We start from the raw sequence: 25,822 nt of genomic DNA, 5'->3' as shown, positions 1-25,822 counted from the left end.
CAACCAAGTGCACATTTAATTTGGAACAAAAGATATATAATAAACGAATTTGCGAAGCCCAATCATATGCTTATTTAATTCAGTAGCTTTAAACAATGGACAACTGATATTGCAAATAATTGCATCCGTCTTCACCACACATTTTCACGGATGAAGCTTTAATAATGGGGAAAATACTTGTATTGCATTCTTAAATTAAGAGAGCTGTGGCTTTAGTACAATTTACATACAATATAGTAAGTTTAATTTTAATGGAAAATAAATTGTGCATTTCAACGTAAAGCTTTTTATTAAACATAGTAGCAGAACTCTTTCTTTAAGGACCGTGCTGTGCTAATATTACAAATGAAATGTATACACAATGAGCTTCGGCCTTAGCATAATAATTGCTTTAATTTTAAATATTTATTATTGCTTCGTAGACGCAAATGCTCGCTGCTTCGATAATTCATTATTAATTAAGCAGAATATTAATGGATATATTTTGTAAGTTGTAAAATTGTTGTTAGTCAAAATGAAGATAGTGATGATTCAAATCCATAGCCTCTCAGCGCCAACACTAAGCAGCTCCTGTCTGTCGGCTGTCGCAACCAACTTCAAGGAGCCCTTTTCTACTTCGAGTGCGCAAACATCTATGTGTAATTAAATCGTGAAGTATTTGGCCATTTGTCTGTTGTGTTCGCCATTGAAGACTAATAAAGTGCTTTGTTTTGGGCAATTATTTTGGGCCCGGTTGTTGTCCATTCTTCAGAAGCGCCCCCATCTCTATCACACCTGGCCGCTTTTAGTTTGCGTTGTAAATTGCCTTCAATATGAAACCTATTTTTTTCATACACTTTTGAAGCCAAATTCTATAATTTACATAAACTTTATCAACAAAAGAGCGACTTAACAGCTATTGCTATTAGCTTCTTGAAGTCATCAACACATTTCACGTTAACCTTATGAATTTCAGTTTAAATAAACGATTTCTGCTCAATTGCTAACATTATTGTTATACAACTATATGGATTGGCGCACAAATCAAAAATTCATAAACGCCATTATGGCATGCTGATGTGTCACAAAGGCACATCAAATCAACAACCCAAACGAAGAAGGGAAATAAAGAAAGAAAGAAAGAAAAGAAAATGTCTAATCACATCAGCTGCTCTGCCCCCACACTTCGGCTCCCACTTGCCGTAGCTGATTGTTTCCGTTGTTATACCAAACGAAATACGCTTCAAATTCAATTTTGTAGAAAATTGTAGCTCTACCTGCACACACACAGGCACAGACACAGACACACACTTACAGGGGCATGGGCCTAACGTTTTTCAATTTATTTCGTCTGTCAAAATAATGAAGCAGCTGTCCAGGCGAAGCTCAAATCAAGCCAACAACTTTGCACAAATGAGTCCAAAGAAAATGTGAGAATCGACAGGCGGCAAAGCGGCAAGCGTCAGAGCGGCAGAACGGCTGCCAAAAGGTCAAAAAGGTACAGAACTTAAATCGCTTGGCCCCACATCAATGGCAATACAAAATCGAATATTTTTGCTGGCTTTTTTTGTTCCTTTCTGTGCGTCGAAGGACAGACAGACAACGAGCGAGATCGAGAGTAAGCGTGAGAGTTGAGGATGTCAGGCAGGCAGGCAAGTAGGCAGACAGGCAGTCAGAACTAAAAGGGCACTTTTATGCCTAAGCTTGTCGTGGCAATGAGGATGCTGATGAGGTCCACATTATTGATTGAAGCTTGACAGCCCCACACACACATGATGGCCTTATCTGTGCGCATTTATCGAGTTTAATGCTTTGATTAAACATGATTGAATTGTCTAGCAGAGGCATACTTGTAGTCTCGTAAATGTCAGGTCCAAGCATGTATTAATAATTTGATGTACAAGTTAATTTATAAATATAAATCCCTACTCTCTAGCTACTCTTATATCTGTCTTGACATTCGCATTAGTTCGGAAACTTAAGGTGTTACTTAAGTGGCCCTCTGCTTTGTCTACAAGAGAACAAACAATGTTAATTGCTGGAACATTTAATTTATTTGGCTTTAACAAACCAGCCAACTAATGTCTGTCAGCCTGTTTGCCTCTTATTTGCCGTTAAACAATAGACACAGTGGGTGGGTGAAGGACAGGGAGCAGCGTAGAGAGCTGGAAAAACAAAAGCGCAATTTTCAAGTGTGCAAAAGACAAAAAGAGAAACTCAAAACAACATTAAATGGCCAACAATGCACACACAATTTAAAGCGAGAGATTTATAGTTAAATACATAATATGGTACAGGGAACACTGGTTGATACAGACGTTAGCAAGAACTATTATTTTAATTAATATAATGATAAATATAAATATACGAGTATGTTCGACATAAAGCTCAAGAAATATATGAAAAGGCAGGAAATATATCAAGTTCCCACTTCATAATCGAAAGCACTTAAGTTTCAATACAAAAACTGTAGAATTTCTAGTACCACAGCCACAAAAATGTTACAGAAATACAGCTATTTTAAATATTTCTTTGTATAATTAAAGAATTTATGAGCAAATTATTTGCCATGAGTGAATTAGTACTGAGTGAAAACAGACTGTTTCGAAAAAATCGAAATATCACCGTCTGTCAATTATTCAGTGTCAATTAAAATACAATAATAACAACAAAAAATCACAAAAATTAAATGAAGATTGAAATTAATTTAATTATGTGTATGGACATCAACTCTTTAAATAACTAATTGATAAATCATGTCGACAAAAAAACAGCTCATATATCCCACAAATCGACCATTTGCTTAACGTCCACTGTGTTGTAAATGCAAAATATATATTTTTTTACACTAGTTAATTAAATGATGGTGAATTATAATAGAGATATGACTTTGTTTTCCTTAATTGAAAAAAAGGGTTCTTTTGTAACACAATTTCAACATATATATATAGTATATTCTTAATCAGCATAGATAGTATTCCAATGTCCATTGTCCATCTGTATGAATGCAAGGATCTTTAAAACAGTAAGAGCTGGGACAAACAAACTCTGTGTGCATCTTTTCCTAAGTAGGCGCTTCCTTTAAATAAATTAGACTCCTACTTGGTTCTTCAACATACTTACTAAGTAAGTGTGTTTGAAGCTTCTTTGCAGAGTTAAACCGTCGAATTGTTTAGAGATTGTTGGATTGTTTTTTTCTTTTTTACAAAGAGCTAGTAATATGTGAATAAAATTTAAATATTTTGCTAAACTTTGCATATTGCTGATGTTTGTACAGTAATAAAATGACAGGAACTACAAAAATTCTCTGCCTTTTGTTTGGTCTTAAATAAAATTTTCGAGTTCACAGATATTCTGAATTCGGCAATTAATATTTAAGATAAGAATTATGAATTGATAGCTTAGGAAATTTACGATAATTAAAATAAATTCGCAAGTGTTCCATTACATGTTTGGGAAATTAAAATATTTAATTAGTAAGCTTTAAAGAGAAATTCACAAATATGTACTATGTATGTAAACAACTAGTTTTGGAATTTAGGAATTTTGTGAATATATGTATGTATTTATTTTCAGTCAAGCAGTACTGACTTCCCTAACCAGATTTCTAATGGGCCTGCTAAGGCGACCATTTCAGCACTTTATAGGCGTTTTCACGTTTAATTTAAAGCCTCTCACTAACACCCCTCACTTATCTTACCTTTGCAGATCTCCAGCAATTTTCTGCCATCGTTTGAAGCCATTTCCTTCGCCGTACAGAGCATTGCCAGCAAGTTGAATTGGACCCAGGTTGACATCTATGTGGGTGGTAAGTGTGCTTTTGGCATTTCGTTTATTTTTTTCGGGACTTTTTTTGTGCTTGGTTCATTTTCGATTTAATAGCTGATAATTTTAATAGCTGTTGTCATTGGCAGAACGGTCTGCGCTTTAGCGACAGACGGCATTAATATGCAGAAGGCGCTACCAGGTCAGGTAAAAAAAAAAGCAATCAAGCTCAGTCAATGGCAGTTGTCTGCAGTTGCCAAAATTGAAATTGAAAATAATTGCAGCCATAAACATGGCAGCCCTTAACCTTACCTGAAACGGAACTGCCCAAGCAGCCCAGCTATCAAGCTACAAATCCGCTAACAATGCAAATGCACCCCAGGAGCTGGGGGCTGGCTTTAAATGGTCTGCAAATGGCTTGCATTTTTATGCTGACTGCTGTTACTTTTGTTGTCTACTACAAGTCGACAGACTAAGGCCAAGAAGCAGCGGCAATATCAGCCAACAATAGACGCCCTAAGCTATGCACTCGACTTGCAAATTTGCCTCCCTGCTTGTAATTACTACAACAATTGCAATTGTTGGGCATTAACAAACAGACACACACATACAAACACAAGCACAAGTGTTTCATCTGCACATACTTGCCCACAGCTGAGTATAAAGGCAAACTTTAATCATCATTATTAAGAAGAACAACAGCAGCAGCCGCTGCAGTATCTGAACAACAAGATGACAGTCCAGCATCCCCCATTCATGGCGTCCGTTCAGACTAGGGCGGAGCGTGATAAAATGTTCTTGAAATTCGTGTAACATTCACGACCTTGCCAAAATTCCAAAACTCATTCGTTTACAAAAATTCATTAAATCGAGTCTAACCGCCACATTTAAAATTAAATAATTAAAAGAAAAATATGTCAATGCGATAATTATTTTCGTGTCGTGAATATGCGTGATTCTGTCGACATTTTGAATGACTCGCCCAGCTCTAGTTGAGAGAGCCATGTTATGACCATGTTATAGCTAAGGCAGCCGCATAAATGTTAAATAAACACATACTAAAGCACCCGATGGGGCCAACGGCGGACTCGCGCTGGGTAATGCCAAATTATGGGCCAGGCATTAAGACAACAGCCGCCGAGCCACCCAGGCTCCTGCCGTTCATGTCTAGGCTAAGCACACGTGTGCGTATACGCAATGCAATTAGTGGTGACATTATTATGACAAACGTTAAGCACAACACTGCACAATGGGATACAAGTGCAACTCTTTCAGGGAAAAGTTCATGGAATACAAGTATTTCTTAAAGCAGACCTTTTCAAATACATAGTTCGATTATAATTTGAAAAGCATTTCAAATAAATGATATGATATTTTCTAAGCTCTTTTTTACTGAACATTTTCTAATTATATTACAATTACAAAAAAATCAAAAATATACAGTTCTTTGTACTTTTAGAAAAATGTAGAATGTTTTATTTAGTTTTAGGATTCAGGAGTGGTTGAAAATAATGCAGTAACAAATGCTTTTGAGCTTCTTCATTACTTTCCTTTATTTAAATTCTGAGCTATAATTTTGCTCGTTTTTAATTCTGTGTGATCAGCAGCCCATGAGCACTTTTTGTGATCCCTGGTTTATTATATTTATATAGACTTTTCTTCCTATTACTCCATTAAGAAGCAAAGTGCCGATATATTTTGTATTGTATTGTGTTGTATACACATTATACACGGATTGCTCGTAAGCTTGAACATATGAGCAGCTCAATGAGCACTTTCTGCGAGCCCTCTTAGTATATATAGATTTTTAATCCTATTACTTCATTGAGGAGCAAAGCAATTAAATGGAAGTTCCTCAATTCCTACTAAAAACTTCACAACAATTACACATGCAATGAGTCAGTAAATTAATAATGAATATTAAAAGAAACAAAAATAACACAAAAGTACGAGCAACCACCACATTAAATTTTTTTATATTCCTCAGGTTACTCATGAACGAACAAAAAATTAAATTACAGTCCAACCAGTTTCAAAAATTACAACATATTGTCTCGCATTACAGTTTTATTATCAGCGGTCCCAACAAATCCCAACATATTTCATACTGGATTCGCAATCATAAATCCATTCAGTTTCTACTTTTGCCCAAAAAATATCCCCCGCATCCCACAGTGCGTTTGTGTGTGGGTGTGTTTGTCTGCATAAGTGCTGACAGTAAGCTGAGAGTAAGCAAACAGGCAGATAACAAGCTACACAGAGAGTGAGAATCATTTACATTTGCTGGAAATTTAATTAAGCGAGAAAAGTTAATCATACACCATGCATGCGGCCACAATTAGCAGAAGTTCAAATCTGTGCCTCCGGCCTTACATTTGCATGTGGATCAAAAATATTATGCGCAGCCATTTGCTAATTAATTTAAGCATCATAGACGACCACCGACCACGCCCACAAATAAAGAGCAAAAAGTTGTCGTCATTGTCGCCATTGCTGCTGCCGCAATCAATTAAAGATTAATCAACAAGATAAACATGGCGGCCAACACTGCTTACATATGTGTAATCAAAATACGGAAAGCCAGAGTGTTGGTTAGCCGATAATAAAATGCTCTCGCTAATTCCCAATCGAATAGGAATTATGGTGCAATTAATATTATTTTTCGTTTACTTCACAGATGCTTAAATCCAGCATTTGTAAATCGGTATTGACTGCTTTATCAGCATTAATTATCTATAAAAATTCTAATAGAGGGAGCATTATAAAGATTAGTTGTATTTTTTTTTTTAATTTTTGCTTGACTAACTTTTTCTCATTAAATTTATTTTAATTTTCTGTTTATATTGAAAATTTTTGTTTCGAAATAATTTCTTCTATCCCCAATTAATTTTATGATATAGCTGTTTTGAAGTTTATTCTTGTTTTCTTTACTTTTAGTAACCATTATTTTAACTATTTATAATATTTTTCTGCAATATAGTATCAAATAATTGCATTTCAATCCAGCTAAAGAACAACTGCCACTCTTGAATTATTACTATATAACAAGATTAATTAAATAACATTATACAAGTTTTTCTGCAGTCTTCCAGATGCATTGCTTCTCCCTATTATGCCATTCCCAAACATATATTCCCCTTGAGTGTGCAAACTTCGCAGCAAAACCGTAATATCCTGTGCTCTGTAGGGCTGACAGCTTTCAGTCGTCGCGTCTACGATGTCGTTACTAATTAAGCAGCTGAGCTCTTGGTAATAAAGTAAAATTTTTATAGCATACGACAAGGCGAAAAGCAGACACACACACCCATGAATGGCAACGTTTTTATACCGTTTATTAGGTTAACTGAGCGACTAACTAACTGATGACTAGCAGCCATCACGTTGTTGGCGCATGTTCTTTAAAATTCAACAGCCCATTCCCATTCCCAATGACAATGACAACAAATTGGCTGAATAAGCTGTCGAAGTCATGTTAAGTTGTGTGTAAACAAGTTTGTTGCAAGTTGTCGAAAGTTTGTTGACCCCGAACAGCTTTAACCGCACAGCCAGAGCCAGAGCAAAACAAGTTGAAAATTATGTGACAGCAGTTGAAAAATGTATAAAAACAAAGTTATAAAATAAGACAAGCAAAACAACAAAAGACAACACGCCAAGAGCCCTCACACACGCAAGCCAACCAAAATAGCTAAGATATGTGGTGGAAGCGAACAGAATGTATATGGAAATGTATAGTAAATGTAAATGTGCTTGCCAGCCAAGTGCCAGGCAAGTGAGTATTTGCAAGAACTATAACAGTAACTGAAGCAACTACAACCCATAACTACAAAGACTACAAAGTCTTTGTCACGACCGTGCCCAAGACCCCAAACACGTAACGTCAGAATCAAAGCTAACCAAAAAAAAAAACAGAAAAAAAAAGAATACAGCAAGAAACAAAAATTGAGAGCTCATAACTATATGATGGGCCATTGTCAGAGAGCAGTTAAACGCGCAGGCAATCAATGGACAGACGCACAAGCACAGTCAAGCACAGTCATGCACGGCCATGCACAGCCATGCACGGCCATGCATTGCACCGGCGGGCAAACAGAACAAGCAAGCAAACGGAACAATGGCGAGTCCTGGGCGCAAAGGCGCAGCACGCACAACCATATGTGCGGGGCACTGACACACAACTATACATTTCAAGCTACAGTGCGTACTCGACAAAGGGCCACTAATTAGTGAAAGCAAAGTTTAGGGTTTAGGTAATCCGAAACAAATATTTTAAATGTATGTAGATATGCCAATTTATTTGGTATCTCTTTTTTAAATAACTTTTTAAATACGCAGTTGCTCTGTTATCCTGTTTTAGATTACCTAAGCATCTGCATATTTAAAAAGTTATTTTAAAAAAAGAGATACCCAATAAATCGACATATCTACATTTAAGAACTATCTGTTGGTGCCTCAAATGAGCTTCATTCGATGTAGATAGTTTTTAATTTATTCAGCTTTCAATTCCAAACATAAATGCCCCAGTCTGGCGTTGGAACAAACCCCAACAATACTGATCAAATCATTTGATCATTCTTGAAATGATCGGTTCAGTTAACACCAAATAAAGTAATTTCAATAGCTCCAAAAGCAATTGCTAGCATATTCAAAAATAAATACAACGTGGCTTTCGAAAACCAGTTTTGGTTTAAAAGTGCTTCACAGACAAATCTCCAAAGTATTCGAGAGATCGAACCATACAGTTCAGTGCATCTGTTTCTATATTATAATGGTTTCTAAAACCAGTTTAAAGGGAAAAGGTATTTAGTTTCTCATAAGTTTTCTATAAGCACTGTAGCATGGAGTTATGTGATCTTGTGCGGCAGTTAAGCTTCAAAATGATATAAAGCTGCTTGAAATTTGATAGAAATTACAAAAAAGAAATCAGTTGTTGGTTTAATAATCTCGTAGTATGCCAAGACGACTCTCTATGCAGGCTGGCGTGAATGCAAAAATGGATGCAGTTGTCATTGCATTATTGTTAAAAATTTGAGGTTAATGCAGCTCATGATTATTGCTTTAATTTAGCAGTAGTAAGCATCGAATGCTTACTGTTCACATGTATCTGAATGTATGCTTACTTCGATTTTTTTCGGATACCAAAGTACGTGCCACTGAGGCTACACACAATCAGTGGCCGACTGCCGGACAGGGCCAAGTCACAGATGTGCAGTTAAAAGCCCAGTAGTGGGCCCAACTGCCCTCAGCAACACTCCCACTCCAAAAGCAGGCTCTAGGGCACACTTGATAGTCACCCCCCCCCCCCCCACACTCCACACTCTTTGGGGCCACACAAACAAAACTTCACATTTCCCTTGATTTATGCGGACTGTGCCGACTACGGAAGTGGCAAAAAGAAGTCACTCATAAAAGCGAAGATGGTCCGAACATTTATATGAATAATGACGCACATCTTTGTCTATAAATAGCCAATAAACACGACTGCCAGACCACGGCTAGGCACGCACAAAGCCAGCACACTTGCTTCTCAAGTCATACATTTTTCTGACACTGACATTAATCTCAAGTGCTTAACAATTAACATTGCTGGGCACGCAGACTTTTGGAGCAAATGGCCATAGATTAGAGCCTTAATTTTGCATCAACATAACATTTTTTTTAGTGGCTTCTGAGTTGTCCTTTTTATGACAACATAATTAGCTGCCGTTTGAGTTTACAAAGCATGGCGCGTTTGCTGTTGGCTCTGGACATTTTATGTATGATTTGCTAATGGAGCTGTGTCCGTAAAAAATAGGTGCTTTCCTCTTATACAATGCCATGTGCAGGACCATAGAAATGAACATGAATTTCATTGCAAATAAAGAAAATGAATCATCAACTGCGCGACAGACACTGTAATTTGTACATCAAATGCAGACAATCTGCTTTCTGTCACGAATGCTTCAGACGGTTTGTTCTGCTTTAGTAATTTCTTCCCTCACCTCATAAGTTGGCTTCTTTTCTCTTTCTTTCTCTTTTCTTTCTCAAATTTATTTCACTTCTTAGCTGCAATTATAAAAATAGTGTCTCAATAGCTGAATTCAGAAGCTTTAAGAAAGTAGGCCAACAATGTATGCAAAAGACTGTTAATGCCAAATAACGAACAACTTCAGAAACTGTTTTAACAACTTTAAGTACGTGAAGCATGCACTCAAAGGCCTTTAACATCATGTTTATTACTTTGATTGGAGCTGTCGATGCAGAGTCTTTTGTATCGGCGATAGCCATGTATTTGCAATGTCCAATCATGAACGCAAGCAGTTGCAATTGCACTTCACGCTATCTTTTGCAATTTACATTCTCTTAGCAATTTCCCCCACCCTATTCAGCGTGCCTCAAGGGACTAAGAAAAATAGATGCAAAAAATGGTACGAGTATACAAGGTTTGCAGCTACAAAACAGACAACAACTGGCGACGACAAAATGGCAACGAAATCAACAACAACTACGGGAGGAATATTCGCAATAGGGCGACATCCACTCAATCAAGCAGCTCAATTGAACTAGGAGGAAACTTTCATAAAGATTATATCGAGCATTATGTAAATTGTATGGCACAAAAGCAATTTTCAACTTTAATTGCATTTCAATGTACTCGTACATCCATTTTGTGGAAGCTCGCAAACAAGGCGGCAACAAGAATTTCGATTTCACTTCAAATGCCATTGCAATATTTCAATGCGACAACAAAGTTTTGCCCCAAATACCCGCAATACAGAGACACAAAATTAATTTCAAAACCACTTGGGCGTAGCTTCAATTGCAGATAATTTGTACATGGGAAGCGTATAAACGACTACAAGTATACAAATGAAGGGAGTATTTTAGAGCAAAACAGATCAGACTGAAGACTTAATGATAACATTTTGAATTTAGAATAATAAATAAGCCGTGTTTGTGGAGATCTTTTCGAATATAGTAAAAACATGTTTTGGTATCAGTAATATTTTATTGATATTTCAAAGTTTATGAAACTTAGGAACTTAGGAAGAGTGTTAGAGTTTATATATTCGAAAAAAATGCAAGTTAAGCCTCTTGAGCAAGATAAAATACTTGTGATACTAAATAACGAGGCTTCTGTTTCTGTTTTCATAGTTTAATGCATGAAGATAGCAAATTTATATGAAAATTTCATTTACCCTACAAATACTGCACACATTACAGCATGCAGTTTTTTTTTTTTTTTTTTTTTTTGTTAATTTACAATGATGCCCTTTGACCGAAGTAAAAAGTAATACAAGAATACCTATCAAAAACGCATCATAAAAAGTGTAGCATAACTTGCAGCGCAAGCGTCGCTCGCCTGCCTGTGAATGGAAGCAACAACAATAAGTGCCTGACTATGTATGTGCGGTTGTGTGTGCGTGTGTGTGCGTCTGTGTGCATGCCTGCGTGTTGTTGATATTGCCAGCTGCCTTTCAGAGACGTTAAGTGAATTATGACTTAATTTTAATGTCTCGTCATCTCGCTCGCTCCCTTGCCTTATGCCAATATGCTTGTGTGCGTGCATGTGCGTGTAAACGTGTCTGTATTTACTCCCCAGCGTGTTAATATTTAAGTAAAATTTAACTTATGCCACGGCCTTGCATGCAACTTTGATGTGCTCTTGAAGCTTATGGCATTCTTAAAGTATTTTAAATAAAAATTTATTTCATGTGGGTATGAATATTATAATGCTGATGCAGTTAGCTTAAATGTATTAAATAAATCATTTAAGGTGATGGTTAAATAACAACAAACTGTTTTTTTTTTTCTAAATATATGTTTCCCTAAGAACCATCATGGGACATTGTTGCATAAAAATTAAATGTTGGCGCTCAAAAAATGATTTAATTCGGCTTGTTGTCTTTAAAATTAAAGAAATTAATAGAATTGCGATGTCTTCCCACTTACTTTTGAAGAGTAGTATAACTCTTTAGAAATGTGTGTGTGTTACGAAACATCTTAAAGAGACGAGATAAAAGAAGGACTGAACCATAGTCCTGAGATTATGAAAAATGTGGCTTTGCCGTCATCGACATAATTCTTATAATAAAGATCATATAATAAACCAGTTTAGGAAATTAAAAATTTAACAAAAAGCGCTTTGGAAATTGTAGATATCTCTCCCCTTATATTGTTTCTTAGATATTTATTATTTAACATTTTTGACAAGCAGCTAAAAAAATTAAGCCCAGTGTACAATTGTTCTGTGAATCTCAAACCACAATGACCCGCGTCTTTCACATACATGAATAGAATATTAATAAATAAGTAATAAGTAAATAATAATAACACTACGAGTATTCAAGGATATGTTGAAAGTTTAATTTTTCGTCACACACAAATTATTAAATACATATACACCTAAATAACAGTCTTTGGCACAAACACAAAAAACTCATCAGAGTAAGAAAACAAATGACAAATAGCTTTAAATTATGTCTGATTTGCCACTTCGCTATTAAGAGATATCAATTATAAGATCAAGTTGTCAGATAATGTCTTTCAAATCATTCACATAATCTACTACAGTACTATGCATAGAATAGAAAACACTGCTCGGCTACGTGCTTGGAATCTGAAATAAAGTTTATAAAGTAGTTGAATTGAATGCTGAACCTGCTGCCCCTTTCTTAACATTAATCAACATTCCTCACCATGCGGCTTAATTAGCTTAATTTAAATGTCAGCTTATCTGACTCCCCGGCCAACTACTGCAACCTGATACTCATGCACGAAATAACTCTTTTGTGGCTGCGATATGAGCCGCCAGACTGCAGAAACTGTCGCTCCATTGCGCATTATAAGTTAAGTCCCTTGAAGAGGTTAAAACGCACACTTAGCACAGCTTGCCTTTCTCCGTGCACATGCATTTACACACACATTCATACAAGCTGCACACACACAGTCACACACACTCATATTTGTACTTTTGCGTTTTCATTTCAACATTTAAATATTCATGTGGCTGCTCAAATTTAAATTGTGGCCGCTCTGCGTCCACGTTGACTCACTATATCTGTATTTGTGTTTGCTTATGTATGCTCGTATATAAATTTGTATAAAAATGGGCATTAGTATGTGTGTGTGTGTGTGTGTGTGTGTGTGTGTGTGTGTGTGTGTGTGTGTGTGTGTGTGTGTGTGTGTAGTGGAGTAACCGGCAAAATGTACAAACATTTTATAAAAATGGTGCTACGGTTTTTGCTGCGCTTTTTTCGCCACCGAGCTTGGTTAGCCAAGCGTTGTTATTTACAATCAACTCACAAAATAAAAAGCAACAACAACAGCGACTATAACACCAAAAACTGGCAACACAAAATCCGTAGAATACAAAAAAAAACACCCGTTTCCACCGCACATCGAATTTCAAGCGTAAACGAAATAAATACGAAGCCACCCGCGACCCACCAACACTGCAGCAGCAGCATCAGCACCATTTTTGGATCGGATCCGATATTTGGGTTAGTTAGAAAGTTTTTAGCTGACTGCCGGTCAAGTGAGTAAAAATCTGCAATGGAAAATATTTGAAAAATGCAGCAAAGCGAACAAATTCTATGCAAAATAAATGGCTGTGCTGAAATACATACACCTGTGCGTCTATTTAAGAGCTTTGAGTGCCCAGACAGCCATTGGAGAGGGGGACAAAAGGTAGTGGCAGCAGCGGACAGCGAGATAACAACAACAGACACACACACAGACGCACGCACGCACCAACGAAATGCAATCAACACATGTCACACGAGGCGTATGTGGAATATTGTTCGCCCACGCATGTCGAGTATCGGTAATAGAACAAACAAAAATACTCTGCCACATAGTAGACGAGTGTCGCATGTACTAGAATTGAAGATAATAGCATTTTATGACAAGTTGCATCGAAATAAATATTTATTTGAAATATTAAAATATTTATAGATTCCTTTTGTAATAGACTTGTCTGCAACTTTCTTGGGCCTAATATTGTTTTGCTTACTTCAAAATCATAAACATCCTATAACATAAGCTAATTGTTTACGCTAATTAAGCCGTCCACTGCCAGAGTCTGCTCCCACATTGTCATGTTTAGCTGTGAGCGCATTTTTTAATTTTTTATTAATTTTTTAACCCCATATTAGTGCCCTACTTCAAAGCCAGGCTCCACCTCCCCATAAGAACTAACACAATATTATTTATACCAACATCTAATATATAGTATGCTGAAGATACAATTTCTGTTAAATATTGCATTTACTCTTATGTATTCAATATTTAACTTTAATATTTACTTTCTAATCATTTATGCTAAGCTCCAAATATTTCTTCACCTAAAGCAGCCATACTGTTGCCCTCTCGCAGTTGCAAACATTTGAACCGACTTCATAAACTCCACTCTCTATAGGATAACTGCATCATGGGTATTTGACTGCGATTTCCAATTCGGTTTTCAGCATTCCACACTTAATGCGCACGACTGCAGCGAAAGATTGTGTGTGTGAGAGAGCGGGAGGGAGGGGGATGCGGCAGAAAAGTGTGGCATGTACGTGGCAGCTGCAATGACATCGACTTACCATACTCGTATATGAAAAACGTTTTTTGCAGATTTCTGCGGCAGTTATTACAAAAACTATGCAAATTGCCACAAACACAGCGCCCGCTGAAACTTTGTCGGGGATATCTCAACCCCTAAATCATCCGCATGTGGCAAAGAAAATGTAAACTGTTGCTGTTGTCGCCGCCAACATCATCCTTCGCGCTTTGCGTAATTGCACAATTTTCCACTTCAGCTCACATGCGTCGGGCCAATATTTGCTCTTTCCTTAGAAGAAAAACAGCAGCCAAGACAAGCAGCAGCACCTCCACTTTTACAGTTTTGAGTCCTCCAAGGACTTGCAATCGCAAACAGCTGCTCGCAAATCCTGCTCTACCTGCAGCTCTGTTCGGAGCCCCTCTCTGCCACAACGCAATGCACTCAACAATTCCTTGGCGGAAACAGCTGTCCAAGTCTTGTCTAAAAAATGTCAAGCCAGTTAATTAGCGTCTCAGCTGCATGCACAGCCTAATTGAGTTAGGACAGCGGGTCAAGGCACAGCCTAAAAGCCTAAAAGGCAGTTATAAAAACAACAACAGGCGCTTGACTGAAATTTCAAGCAGGCCAGCAAAAAAAAAAACAAAAAAAAAACAAATGCACGCCAAGCAACCTTGGTAATGAAAAACAACAAACAGGGCAAGGCCACATGCCAACAGCAGCCACACTCATAGACACAACAACAGGTTGTGTCTTTGTCTGGGGTGTGGTGGCTTGGGAGGTTGAACGAATTTTATAAATATTGTATGCACTCGCTTTTGGCGCTGGGCTTCTGGTTGCTGCGTCCATAATACAGACTGACAACCATTTTATTTACATACATAGTTAATTTTTTTCGGGCTTGCTTAATTCCATTTTCACTATTTTCCCCACTTTTTTCGCACACTCGTACATTCATTATACAAGTATTCCATTATTTTTGCAGCTCAAATATTTGGGCCTTAAGTTGCGGCAACATTTAAGCTGCCAAAACAACCATGTTGCGTCAACATTTGTATTGCAGCCATGTTGCTATTACTCGTACAGGATGTTTCTAGCGATAGTAGTGCTTCAATGCTACTTATATTTTCGATTTATGCATTTAACGTCACATTTTTTATCATTAATTGTGAGCATACTTCTGCACCCTCTTCAGCACCTCTTCTCGTTCTCCAGATCCATTAAAATAAAATCTTCACTCCATTATGTCTAGCCTAATCCCCTAATTAATAACCAATTACTGACAACACAGCATATTCGTAATATACGTTTATTAAAAACCACTTAACACTATTCGTTCCCTTCATTCAATTAATTCATACCTTAGCCCTTTAGGGCGGGCCAAGTTCATAAAATGCCTGAAAGAGTTTTGACAGCTCGACCCCATACATTGCAACCAGTTCATAAATTATGATTGAGCTCGAAATCTGCCATTAAGCATGAGTCTGCATACCCGGCAGCATTTTGCCGGTCACCCACGCCCCCACCTTCGTGTGGTTTATGGCCTTTGCATTTCATTTTATGGGCTGCATAAGCAAAGCAGAGTCGTCTGACTAGAGCGACTATGGCGTCTATATGTGTTAGAGGCATTAGTTTTATGACTTTGCTGATTTTATGGGCGCCGTCATCGTTTGTGCAGACTGTTGCTTTATCGAGCTGAGAATCATAAACTAGTTACATGCAGATGTTTCCTTTTTTGGCAACACTTTTTTAAGGACTACAATATTTAATAAAGTCATTTTTTAGCACAAAGTGCAGGGTTCAAAAATTAACACATTTTAAATTATAAAACTTCATAAATAAATAATAAAAAAAGCAAATCAATAATATAAATTGAAAAAAAAAAAAAAACATTCCAAGGCGAAGCAGTTTCTTTCTTAAATTCAGAGCTTAGTTGTAATGCGACTCTAATATTTTTCAGTGACTATAAAGATAAAAATGCTAAGAAGATTAAAAATTCTAATGTTGATAGTGAAATTAGGCAAAAATAAGGAAGTATGTAGATTTTGGGGGTAATGGAATTTTTATCAAAAGAAATATCTTTTTTTCGCTGTATTTTTTTTTTCAATACGACGGCAATTTTATAAGTAACAAAGTATAACCTACAAAACACCTTAACGCTAAAATCATCTTCAGACAAAAAAATACAAATTTACTTACAGCTGAGAGGAAAAAAATGTCTGTCAAATTATTTGTGTTATCAAAGAAAACTAGACGATTATAGCATTACTTAATTATTTCGATATTGTATCAACAGCCCTATTATGGCCATTATCACATAATTTCTCTGCTAATTGAAGTACCACACATTCGCCGATCTATTTAAATTTAAGAAAAATATCCTTCGAACTACTAAGCTCGAAACGAAAATCTGCTTAGCCTCAAACTTATTTCCTAATGAGGAGCTTAACAGAGTCTGGCTTATCGAATTGTTTGCAACTTTGGTTCAACAATTGTTTCAACTTTATGCAGCAAGCACTGCAAATCCCATCCCCACACCCCAAAGAGCAACTCACACACATCATATACTCTCGCAATCCAACTCATACTCGTACTCCCACACCCTTCGCATTTAACATTTGCGAGTACGTGCGGGCAACTTTTGATGGCGTTGGGACGCAATTTAATTTCGAAGTGTCGAACTCTCTCAATGTCTGCTCTCATACTGTCTCCATGTCTCGTCTACTTACAGACGACAATTGGGGCCTACCACTGGCCATAGCCGCCAACTTGCATATACCATATCGTATCGCAATTGGTGACACGATACGTGACCTGCATGGACAGGATAAGCCCGGCCAAGGTAAGTGCAACAACAATAAAAACCACAGTAAGAACACCAACAACGCACCCACAGAAAATCCAGTCAATAGCAATAAAATTGTACGGGTCTGAACAGAAAATGGGAACTCCTCCAGGCCGAAAAACAAAAACAAGACGAAACAAAACTGTCTGCCTGCACTCAGAAAAAAATAATTTACTTAAATTGAACATAAAACAATCTCCTGTATTGGTTTGAAATTTCATAGATTTATGGGTTATCAGATTGATATACGAATATGAAAACAAAATTCTTATGAGTGTATAAAGGTTTTTAAATTTCCTAATGAATTCTTGGGCTATCAGTTTGATTACGAATATGAAAACAAAATTCATTTCAGTATATAAAGGTTTTTAATTCAAAAGATCTTCGTAACAGAGAAATAATATTTAACTTATTATTAGCGCACTATTTAAAGAAAATACTTCGAAGTTAAGATTAAATTTTATGCACTCTTAACCTTTGGGGAAAAGTCCGGCACTGTATGTGAATTGTCGTGTTCAGAAGTTCTTTCAATCGTCATTTAAAGGAATCCGTTTTATTTGTTTTGGGGATTAAAAATCCACATTTTGAGATTGTTTTTACGAACCTCTTGAACATATTGAACATATAGATAGAGACAGTTATATTCACTTTTTTGCGAGTGTACTCATGCATATCTCTTTATCCATCTTATCCCCTTCTCTGTGTCCTTCATTTTACGGTCGAAACAAAAAAAGCAATTATTATCACAGCGCCTCTGAACGATGGCAGTACATTGCGTTTGCTGAACAACACCAAATGGGTCGCCCAACAGCCACCCGGACAGCAACAACAGCAGCACATCAAAGTGTTGCTCATCGATATTGTGGCGAGCTCATTGAATGCCGAGCATCGCTTCTACAAATATTTGGCACGCATCAATGCGGCCGATGCCACAGCCGCCAATGGCTTTGTGAATGGTGGTGGTGCTGGTGGTGCTGGCCTGGCTACCAGCAATTTGCTGGTGTTGACCATGCTAAGCGATAAGTACCGACACTTTTTGAATGAGCCGCACGGTGGCATGGCAGCCGTACAGAACTTTCGACAACGCCAACGAACTATGCCAACCACCACGAACAACAACAATAAAAATGCCACATGGACATTGCCACAATGTGCCCAGCAGGCGGATATATGTCGGAATATCGAGATGATTATGCAGCGTTGTGACCGGGCATTAAACAGCAGTCGAAATGCCACCCAAAAGGACTTGCAACATTTGCTGGAAAGTCACTGCAACGCCACACCGTCGAATGCAATTGAAAAGTTGCGTCCATTCATCGACTACTTCAGCTTATACGACTTCCTCATCGCCCACACATCCTACATGGCCTCCTTCCATGGCAATGCGTCGAAAGTCGCTGCGGTTGCCAAATACGACTTTATAGTGCTCGATATTGTGCGCAGCATGGCCCTGAATGGCAGTTACGGTCCATTTAAGTGGCGTCCACTGTTGATTCTCGAACAGCATGAGCTGAATGGTCGCACCTATATAACACACTCCATACAGCCGGGCTACGACGATTGGTTGCTGGTTAGCAGTGTTCAATTGTGGCACTGTGGCGCCATCTGCTGGACCATTGTGGCCATCTGTGTCGGATTGCTTCTCATCATTGTTGCAGCCAGTGTGGCCGCAGGCATTGCTATGAGGTGAGTACCTTAATCTATTTAAACCATTTATAAATCAGAAACCATATTTCAATTAAAACAAAAAGAGCATATAAATTGTGTTTAAATTCGCAAAGGGATCACCATTTACGAACTTTAACAATTGGGGATTTTCGAAAGAAAAATAATCTTGAGTGCAAAAAATGTTGAACATTACTGTAAAATTCGTAGAATCTGTTATAAAACAATACGAACGAATATTCTTTGAGTGCAAGCTTGTATATAGTAAATATTTTATATATCTATTTTTCTAATCGCCTTAAATAATTGTTTCTTTTTTCAAGCGTAACTAATTATAGTAATGCTTGATACTTAATTGTTAACAGATTATTCATTTTTAAACGGTGATACAAAAATAAGCTATAATTTAAAGACCAAAAGTTAATTACATATTGAAAAGACTAGTCGTTAACATTAAGTTCTAAAAGTATGTGGAACTTTCAAACCATCGGATAACGAGTGGAAAGGACGATTGAAATGCGACATAAATTATAAAGAGTAGAAGTTTATACCAAAATTGAGTTAAGTTTAGAATTACATAACTCCATTTATTGATGATATACAAATCTATCTATTAGCATCGTGTCAGTCTCAAAAGTGTTATGGCATACCAAATATACTGTACAAAAAGAGTTTCCAATTTTTATTTAAAAACATCACTATAAATATTGCACTATGTAGTTCTATATATTTTTTCAATTATAGATCTTCCATATATGTAAAGTAAATATTAATGGCATACTGCGGTGTCTTATGAAAACTGAAAGTCAATAAGAAGCCATAGTCTCCAGTTGGGAAAGGAAAAGGAAATTTGTTGGGTGGTACCCAAAAATCCTTTATCTCTTGCAAGCCCTATAAAAACGATTTGTGTTATGAAAGAGGTTCAAAATAATTCTTAATCTATGTATAGTTATACCAGATAAGGACACGTATGATTAACCGTTGTAAAGTCCTTGATCATCTCAGAAATTAATTTAGCAAATGGTTGACTTCTCCTACGCATATATTCACAACCATTGAAGGTATAGTCCATGAGCCAGGGCTTATACCCATTTGCTTTTTTAACCACCTGCAATCTTACCAAAATATTATCGATCGGATGTAGTATGTTGAATACAATATTCAAATTAATTTGGTTGCGTCCAAATACTTTCAAACGGCAGAGATCGAAAACAACCCACGTTTTATTGTACGACTCACAGACTGCGTTTGTCATTTTTAGCATATTTGCGTGCTAAAAAAAAAAGTCGAGAAATGCAAAATTTTAAAGGCCAATATGCGCCTATAAATGTTATTTATACCCACACTTTGGCTTAAAGTCGCAAGCCAGAACAATATGAGTGTTAAAGTAATTTGATTTCTTTCCATAGCTCGAGCTAAAAATGTTTCACACTTTGCACGCTCAAAAACAACTAACTAAATAAATAGCGGAACAACCTTTTTTATTGCTGTCATTATTTAGTATTTAGCTATTTTTCATATAATTATCCAGTTCATTATTCAGTAGATTAAATACTCGTCTAACGAGAGCGGCAGTTATTCGGTTTGTGGGACCGGGTCTTACCAAATCCACATTATTATGATTTTCATGTTGCTCATAATATATTTAATATATAACTGCTATTTTTTAAATGAATACAGGACTTCTCTTCATACTAGCTCAGCAATCTTCTGCTTTTGCCGCTCTTTCATATTCTACTCTGCACGGAGAACACAAACTGCCAGAATTGTCAAAAAACAACTAAATTATTCTATTTATCGAAAACTCATTTCGCCATCGAAACAGACACAGTTTATATAATATATATATATTATTATAATCAAACCAACACCAATTAAATACTATTTTTTAAATATAATATTTCTGCTTCGCTTCTAACACGCAAAATGGAAAGTTTTACGCGTAATTCAACGCTATGGTTTCAACGTTTATTAACTTTATTGTGCTACTCACGTGCCTCGGGAGTTTTCCAACAAACGGAATTATAGCAGTTGTTTAAAAAATACTCGCTCTATACAGAATGCACATTTTATTAAATTTACCAATGCTGTGTACGAGTCGCCCAATAAGTCGTGGGTTGTCGTCGTCCTTTGTCGATTGAAAGCAGTGCAACGAAATAAGATCAATTTAAATACTTTCCTAACTTTCTACATCCGGCCAATGACATATTTTTGAAGGTAGAAGTGTTGAAGAAAGCAAATGGATACAAGCCCTGGCTTATTAACTACACAATAGATTGTTGCGGTTTTATGAGAAAAAGGCATCATCCATTTTTTCGAATATGATAAGGGATTAATCATCGATTAATCATACGTGTTCCTATACGGTATTCGAAAACATTAACTAACTTTTTCTAATCATAATAATAATTTTGTTGTAGGATGTTAACTTTAAACAGCACTTTTGGGTTGGAGCTGAAGGTTCTCCCAATTCACTGCCCACCGGAGAATACGGAGTGTTATTGACTTGGATGTTCAATAAGAAGCCTCAATTTTCTACAAATGTGTATTTTACATTTACGGAGAATATTTTGTGATTTGATCAATGGTTTGATATGTGTAATCGTTTTATTGACCAATCGTGATCGTAGTATTTTTTCAACAACCCAATTATCCCATTTCTGCTGTTAATTTTATTTGTATTTGTTTTAATTAAAATCACTAATTTTTTTTATAATGGAGCTTAAGAAATTGTTTACAACAAATACTTCATATAGAGAACTAAAGCCTTTTGTTGTGATTTGAATCACACAAAATCTTCTGTATATGAAAAGTACACATTTGTAGAAAATTGCGACTTCTTGTTGAATATCCAAGTGCACAATACGCCGTATTCTCCAGATGGAATTGCATGTGGAAAACTTTCAGCACCAACCCAGAAGTCCTTCAGAAAGTTAATGCCCTAAAATGTGATTTTAATTAATTAATATCGCATTATCATTGTACTTATATTCCTACCGTATAGGGACATGTATGATTAGAGGTTGAGAAATTCTTTATCAACTTCAAGCCCAATTTCACAAGTGGATTATTCCTCCTTCGCATAAATTCGCAAGCATCGATCGTGTAATTTATGAGCCACGGCTTATATCCATTTGCTTTCTTCACCACTTGCAGCTTTAAAAATATATCATTGGCCGGATGCAGAAACGTAACGAAAATATTTAGAGTAACCTTATTCCGTTGTATTGCTTTCAATCGGCATTGGTCGATAATAATCCAAGAATTATTGTGAGATTCGCACACAGCATTCGTAAACTTAATAGTGTTTGCATTCTGTATTGAAGCGAAAACTATTATTCATAAACATTAATTTCTCAATTTCTATATTTACGTTCTGTTGAATAGCCCCGAAGCACGTTAGTAGAACAAAATAAAATTTAAACGTTACACCCATGATGTTGAATTTGAAGTGATAGAAGCAAGCAGGTACATTGTAACTATTAATGCGAAATATGGTCATTATAATATAGTTTAAGCTAATTATACGATTTAACTTTTTATGGCTGCTGATTTCGATTGCCCAGGAATGAGTTTTCCATAAGTAGTAGAATAATTTTGTTATTTTTGACAATTATGGCCATTTGTATTTTCAATGCGGAAGAGATCAGTGCAATCAATAATTTTAAATTGGTTTATGTGTTTAAAGTGAAATAGAAACAAAGCTGGTTGATATTGAAAATATGTATAACGCCAAGAAGAATATCCAATATTTCTAAATCGTTCAAAAATGCAATTACCTTAACTTAACTTATATTAAACTAACTTATATTAAACTAATAGTACCCAGACACCGATTTCAGTATATTCAGAGATATGTAGCAGAGAGCAGAGAAAAATTGAATTAGTATTATTTCCAGATGAATGTTTCTTACGGTTAAATTGTCAGCTCGGAGAAGAGGTAAAGCGCAAAAAAAAATAAATTAAATTAAAATTTTCGAAAAGAAAAATAATTCGATTTAGTTAGAAAAAACCAAGCTGTATGCAATAAAAATTCCGTTTTATGTTGAAAATAAAAAACCTAAAAGTTTAAGCAAAATTTTAAGTTGTACCCTTAAAATACTATAAATTGTGAAAAAGAATAAAAATAAATTAAAGCTGAAATAGACAATCGGATAGATAGGATGCTGCCTGACTTGCATTATTATTAAGCTGAACTTAACAAGAAATCTTAGAGCCGGCTTATTTTTATTACCAGTTCGAAATGTGAAAATAGTTCTTCGATATGGTTCTAAGCCACTTCCAAGTCGGTTCACAAGCTTAAGGTATAGCCAAACATATAGATAATCCGGCAATTCCATAAGAATATCGGTTGATCGCCCTTGGATCAATACATACACAATATTTAGAGAGTTATTTTGAGTTTTGCCTTACAGATCTTCTGAATATGAAAAGTACACATTTGTTGCATACTGCGGCTTATTATAGTAAGTCCAATTCATTAACACGCCATAGTCTCCAGTTGGTAACGGAAATGGGAATTCGCTGGATGGTACATAAAAATCCTTTAGCAATTGGCGACCCTGTAAAAATGTTTTAAAGTGTTATTTATGCATAAGTATTCCCGATCTGGGTACAGTGTTTACCACATAGGGACATGTATGATTAACCGTTGTAAAGTTCTTGATCATTTGCCAACCGATTTTCAAGAATGGATGATTTCTTCTTTCCATAAATTGGCAGCCATTAATTGTATAGTCAATGATCCAAGGCTTGTACCCATTTGCCTTTTTAACCACCTGTGTCCTTATCGCGACATCATTGGTCGGATGTAGTATGTTAAGTACAATGTTCAAATTGACTTTATTACGTCCGAATACCCTTAAACGGCAGAGGTCAATGACGACCCACGATTTATTGTATTCCTCACACACAGCATTTGTCATTTTTAGGTAAGCTGCTAGCTGCAATGGTGGAAAGAAATCTTAATTAAATTACTTTTTATTAGAGCCATATGCTACATGGAATTACATTTTGGTTTAAAATCGCAAACCAAACCAGGACCAGCAGCACTAAAGTTCTCTGTGTACTTTCCATAGCTAGAGTGAAATCTTTTTCATTTGAAAAACGAAATCATAAGCCCCATCAAGTACTTCCCGATTTATTTTAATTGATCCGGCTGCATTGAACAGTCCATTAACGATAGCAATTGTCGAAAATTGCGGCACGAGTGTGGCGTATAAATACAAGTACTTTACAATGCAATAGAGCATTCTTTAATAACTTGTTTACTATTGACAGGGCCTTTCATAATTTCCATGTTCAATATATTTATCTGGAGTGAGTCAGTAAATATTGAATATTTGTTGTGGATAGAATTGGTTGAAAAATACCAAGTCAACATATTAAGTTCAAGCTTACCATTATTATTGCTGTTTTATGATAAATGCCAATAGATTACTCTACAAGTTTCTATTGGATCCTAAAATGGGAACGGAAATTCATGTTTATATATTTACAATATAATATTTACAAATATACAAAAAACAATCAAGTCGTGTCCAGTTCTTTACAAATTTTTTGGAACCTAAAGTCTCCACTGGGAAATGGGTAAGGAAATTTTGTAGGTGGTATCTAAAAATCCACCATTTACAAGTCCTATAATTATATTTTAGAAAAATTCAAAAGCATTTATGATATATGTATATATTTATCTGATAAGGGCATCTGGCATGATATGAATTCCTTGACCATTAAAAAAACTGTTTTAATGAATGCATTCGAAGACTTTTAAGCGGTAAAACCTTACTGCATTTTGAAAAAATCGAGGAAAAGAAATTGAATGAATTTGCAGTTCGACATACTTGTATGTCCTCATAGAATTAAATTTTGGCCTTAAATCACAAATCAAAACAGTAGCGCGACTATATTTATTAGCTTTCGTTCTATAGTTTGAATAAAGTATTTTTCATTTTGCTTGCTTTGGTATCATGGGTATCATGACATTATATAATATTATGACTCTTAAGTATTTAACCATCCATTAGCCACTGCAATTGTCCAAAAATTGTGATTTATAAAAAGTCCGAATGTATACGAGAAAATAACATCCACTTGCATTTATTTATTGAAATCGTCAAAAAAAAAGGGAACAATTTTATGAAATAGATTTGCCCCACATTTATTTATTTAATCACCAAATGTCATCTGTGAGATTATCGTAAATACCAGTGATGGACATATAACGATTGCACACGATATTTCAAGGAAAAGCACAATAAAACGAATGGTAAGGATGAATTGTCTGCTCTGTTTGCTACTCCACATCTTTTGCCAAAACAAATATAAAATATCGTGGTGAATTTCAGAGTTATAAAATATTTATTGGTAATATTAATAAATGGAAAATTATAAGCCAAAAGTTACACGTTTATATTATTTAAAAAACGTTATTTATTAAAAATATTATAGTTCGTTTCGAAAAAGCTATTGTGCCATCAATTCTATAATTCTGTTACATACTTATTTACGCCTGTACAGTTTTCCATGTTAAATTTATTTATTTATTTCGTAAAACACACACACACACATCTCGAGTAAAAAACAGAATAATAATGCACTGCATTGGCTTAAATAATTCACAACATATTTTCTTCAAATGAAAAGTAAATATTTGTAGCAAACTGTGGTTTCTTATCGTAAATCCAAGTAATTAGTAAACCATAGTCTCCAGTCGGAAATGGGAAAAAAAATTCGTTGGATGGTATCCAAAAATTCTTCACCTTATACAAGCCCTATAAATACGTTTTGAGGAAATGTACAAGAATTATTGATCTGCTATATGTATAGTACTTACCTTAAGGACATGTAAAATCACGAACTGTCTGGTAAAGCCTTTTCAAGAATGGATGATTCTTCTTTCGCATGAACGCGCAGGCATCAACGGTATAATCTATGACCCAAGGCTTGTACCCATTTGCTTTTTTAACCACCTGTGTCCTTAGCAAAATGTCATTGGCCGGGTGTAGTACGTTAAGCACAATATTTAAATTCACTTTGTTACGGCC

General features: G+C 35.9%; 2 protein-coding genes across 2 annotated transcripts in view; one reads left to right on the top strand and one right to left on the bottom strand.

Moving 5' to 3' along the window:
- Positions 1–25,822, top strand: part of LOC115623929 — a 79,888-nt gene that overhangs the window by 37,399 nt on the left and 16,667 nt on the right. Inside the window, exons 4-7 of the mRNA XM_030518488.1 lie at positions 3,688–3,787; positions 16,998–17,108; positions 17,846–18,254; positions 18,378–18,797. Of these exons, the coding sequence (XP_030374348.1) occupies positions 3,688–3,787; positions 16,998–17,108; positions 17,846–18,254; positions 18,378–18,797 (1,040 nt within the window). The remainder of the gene's footprint in view (positions 1–3,687; positions 3,788–16,997; positions 17,109–17,845; positions 18,255–18,377; positions 18,798–25,822) is intronic.
- Positions 19,726–20,040, bottom strand: LOC115623741. Its single transcript, XM_030518254.1, has one exon. The coding sequence runs from the start codon at positions 20,038–20,040 to the stop codon at positions 19,726–19,728; it is 315 nt and encodes a 104-aa protein (XP_030374114.1).

Source organism: Scaptodrosophila lebanonensis, unplaced genomic scaffold (assembly GCF_003285725.1).
Source record: "Scaptodrosophila lebanonensis strain 11010-0011.00,11010-0021.00 unplaced genomic scaffold, SlebRS2 tig00000053-arrow-pilon, whole genome shotgun sequence".
Lineage (NCBI taxonomy): Eukaryota > Metazoa > Arthropoda > Insecta > Diptera > Drosophilidae > Scaptodrosophila > Scaptodrosophila lebanonensis.
The sequence above is the reverse complement of the archived record's forward strand: the minus strand, read 5'-3'. Positions and strand labels throughout refer to the sequence as shown.

Bases quoted from the DNA above. Each gene is read 5' to 3' on its own strand.
- LOC115623741 (XM_030518254.1), bottom strand. From the start codon at position 20,040: ATGCTAAAAATGACAAACGCAGTCTGTGAGTCGTACAATAAAACGTGG.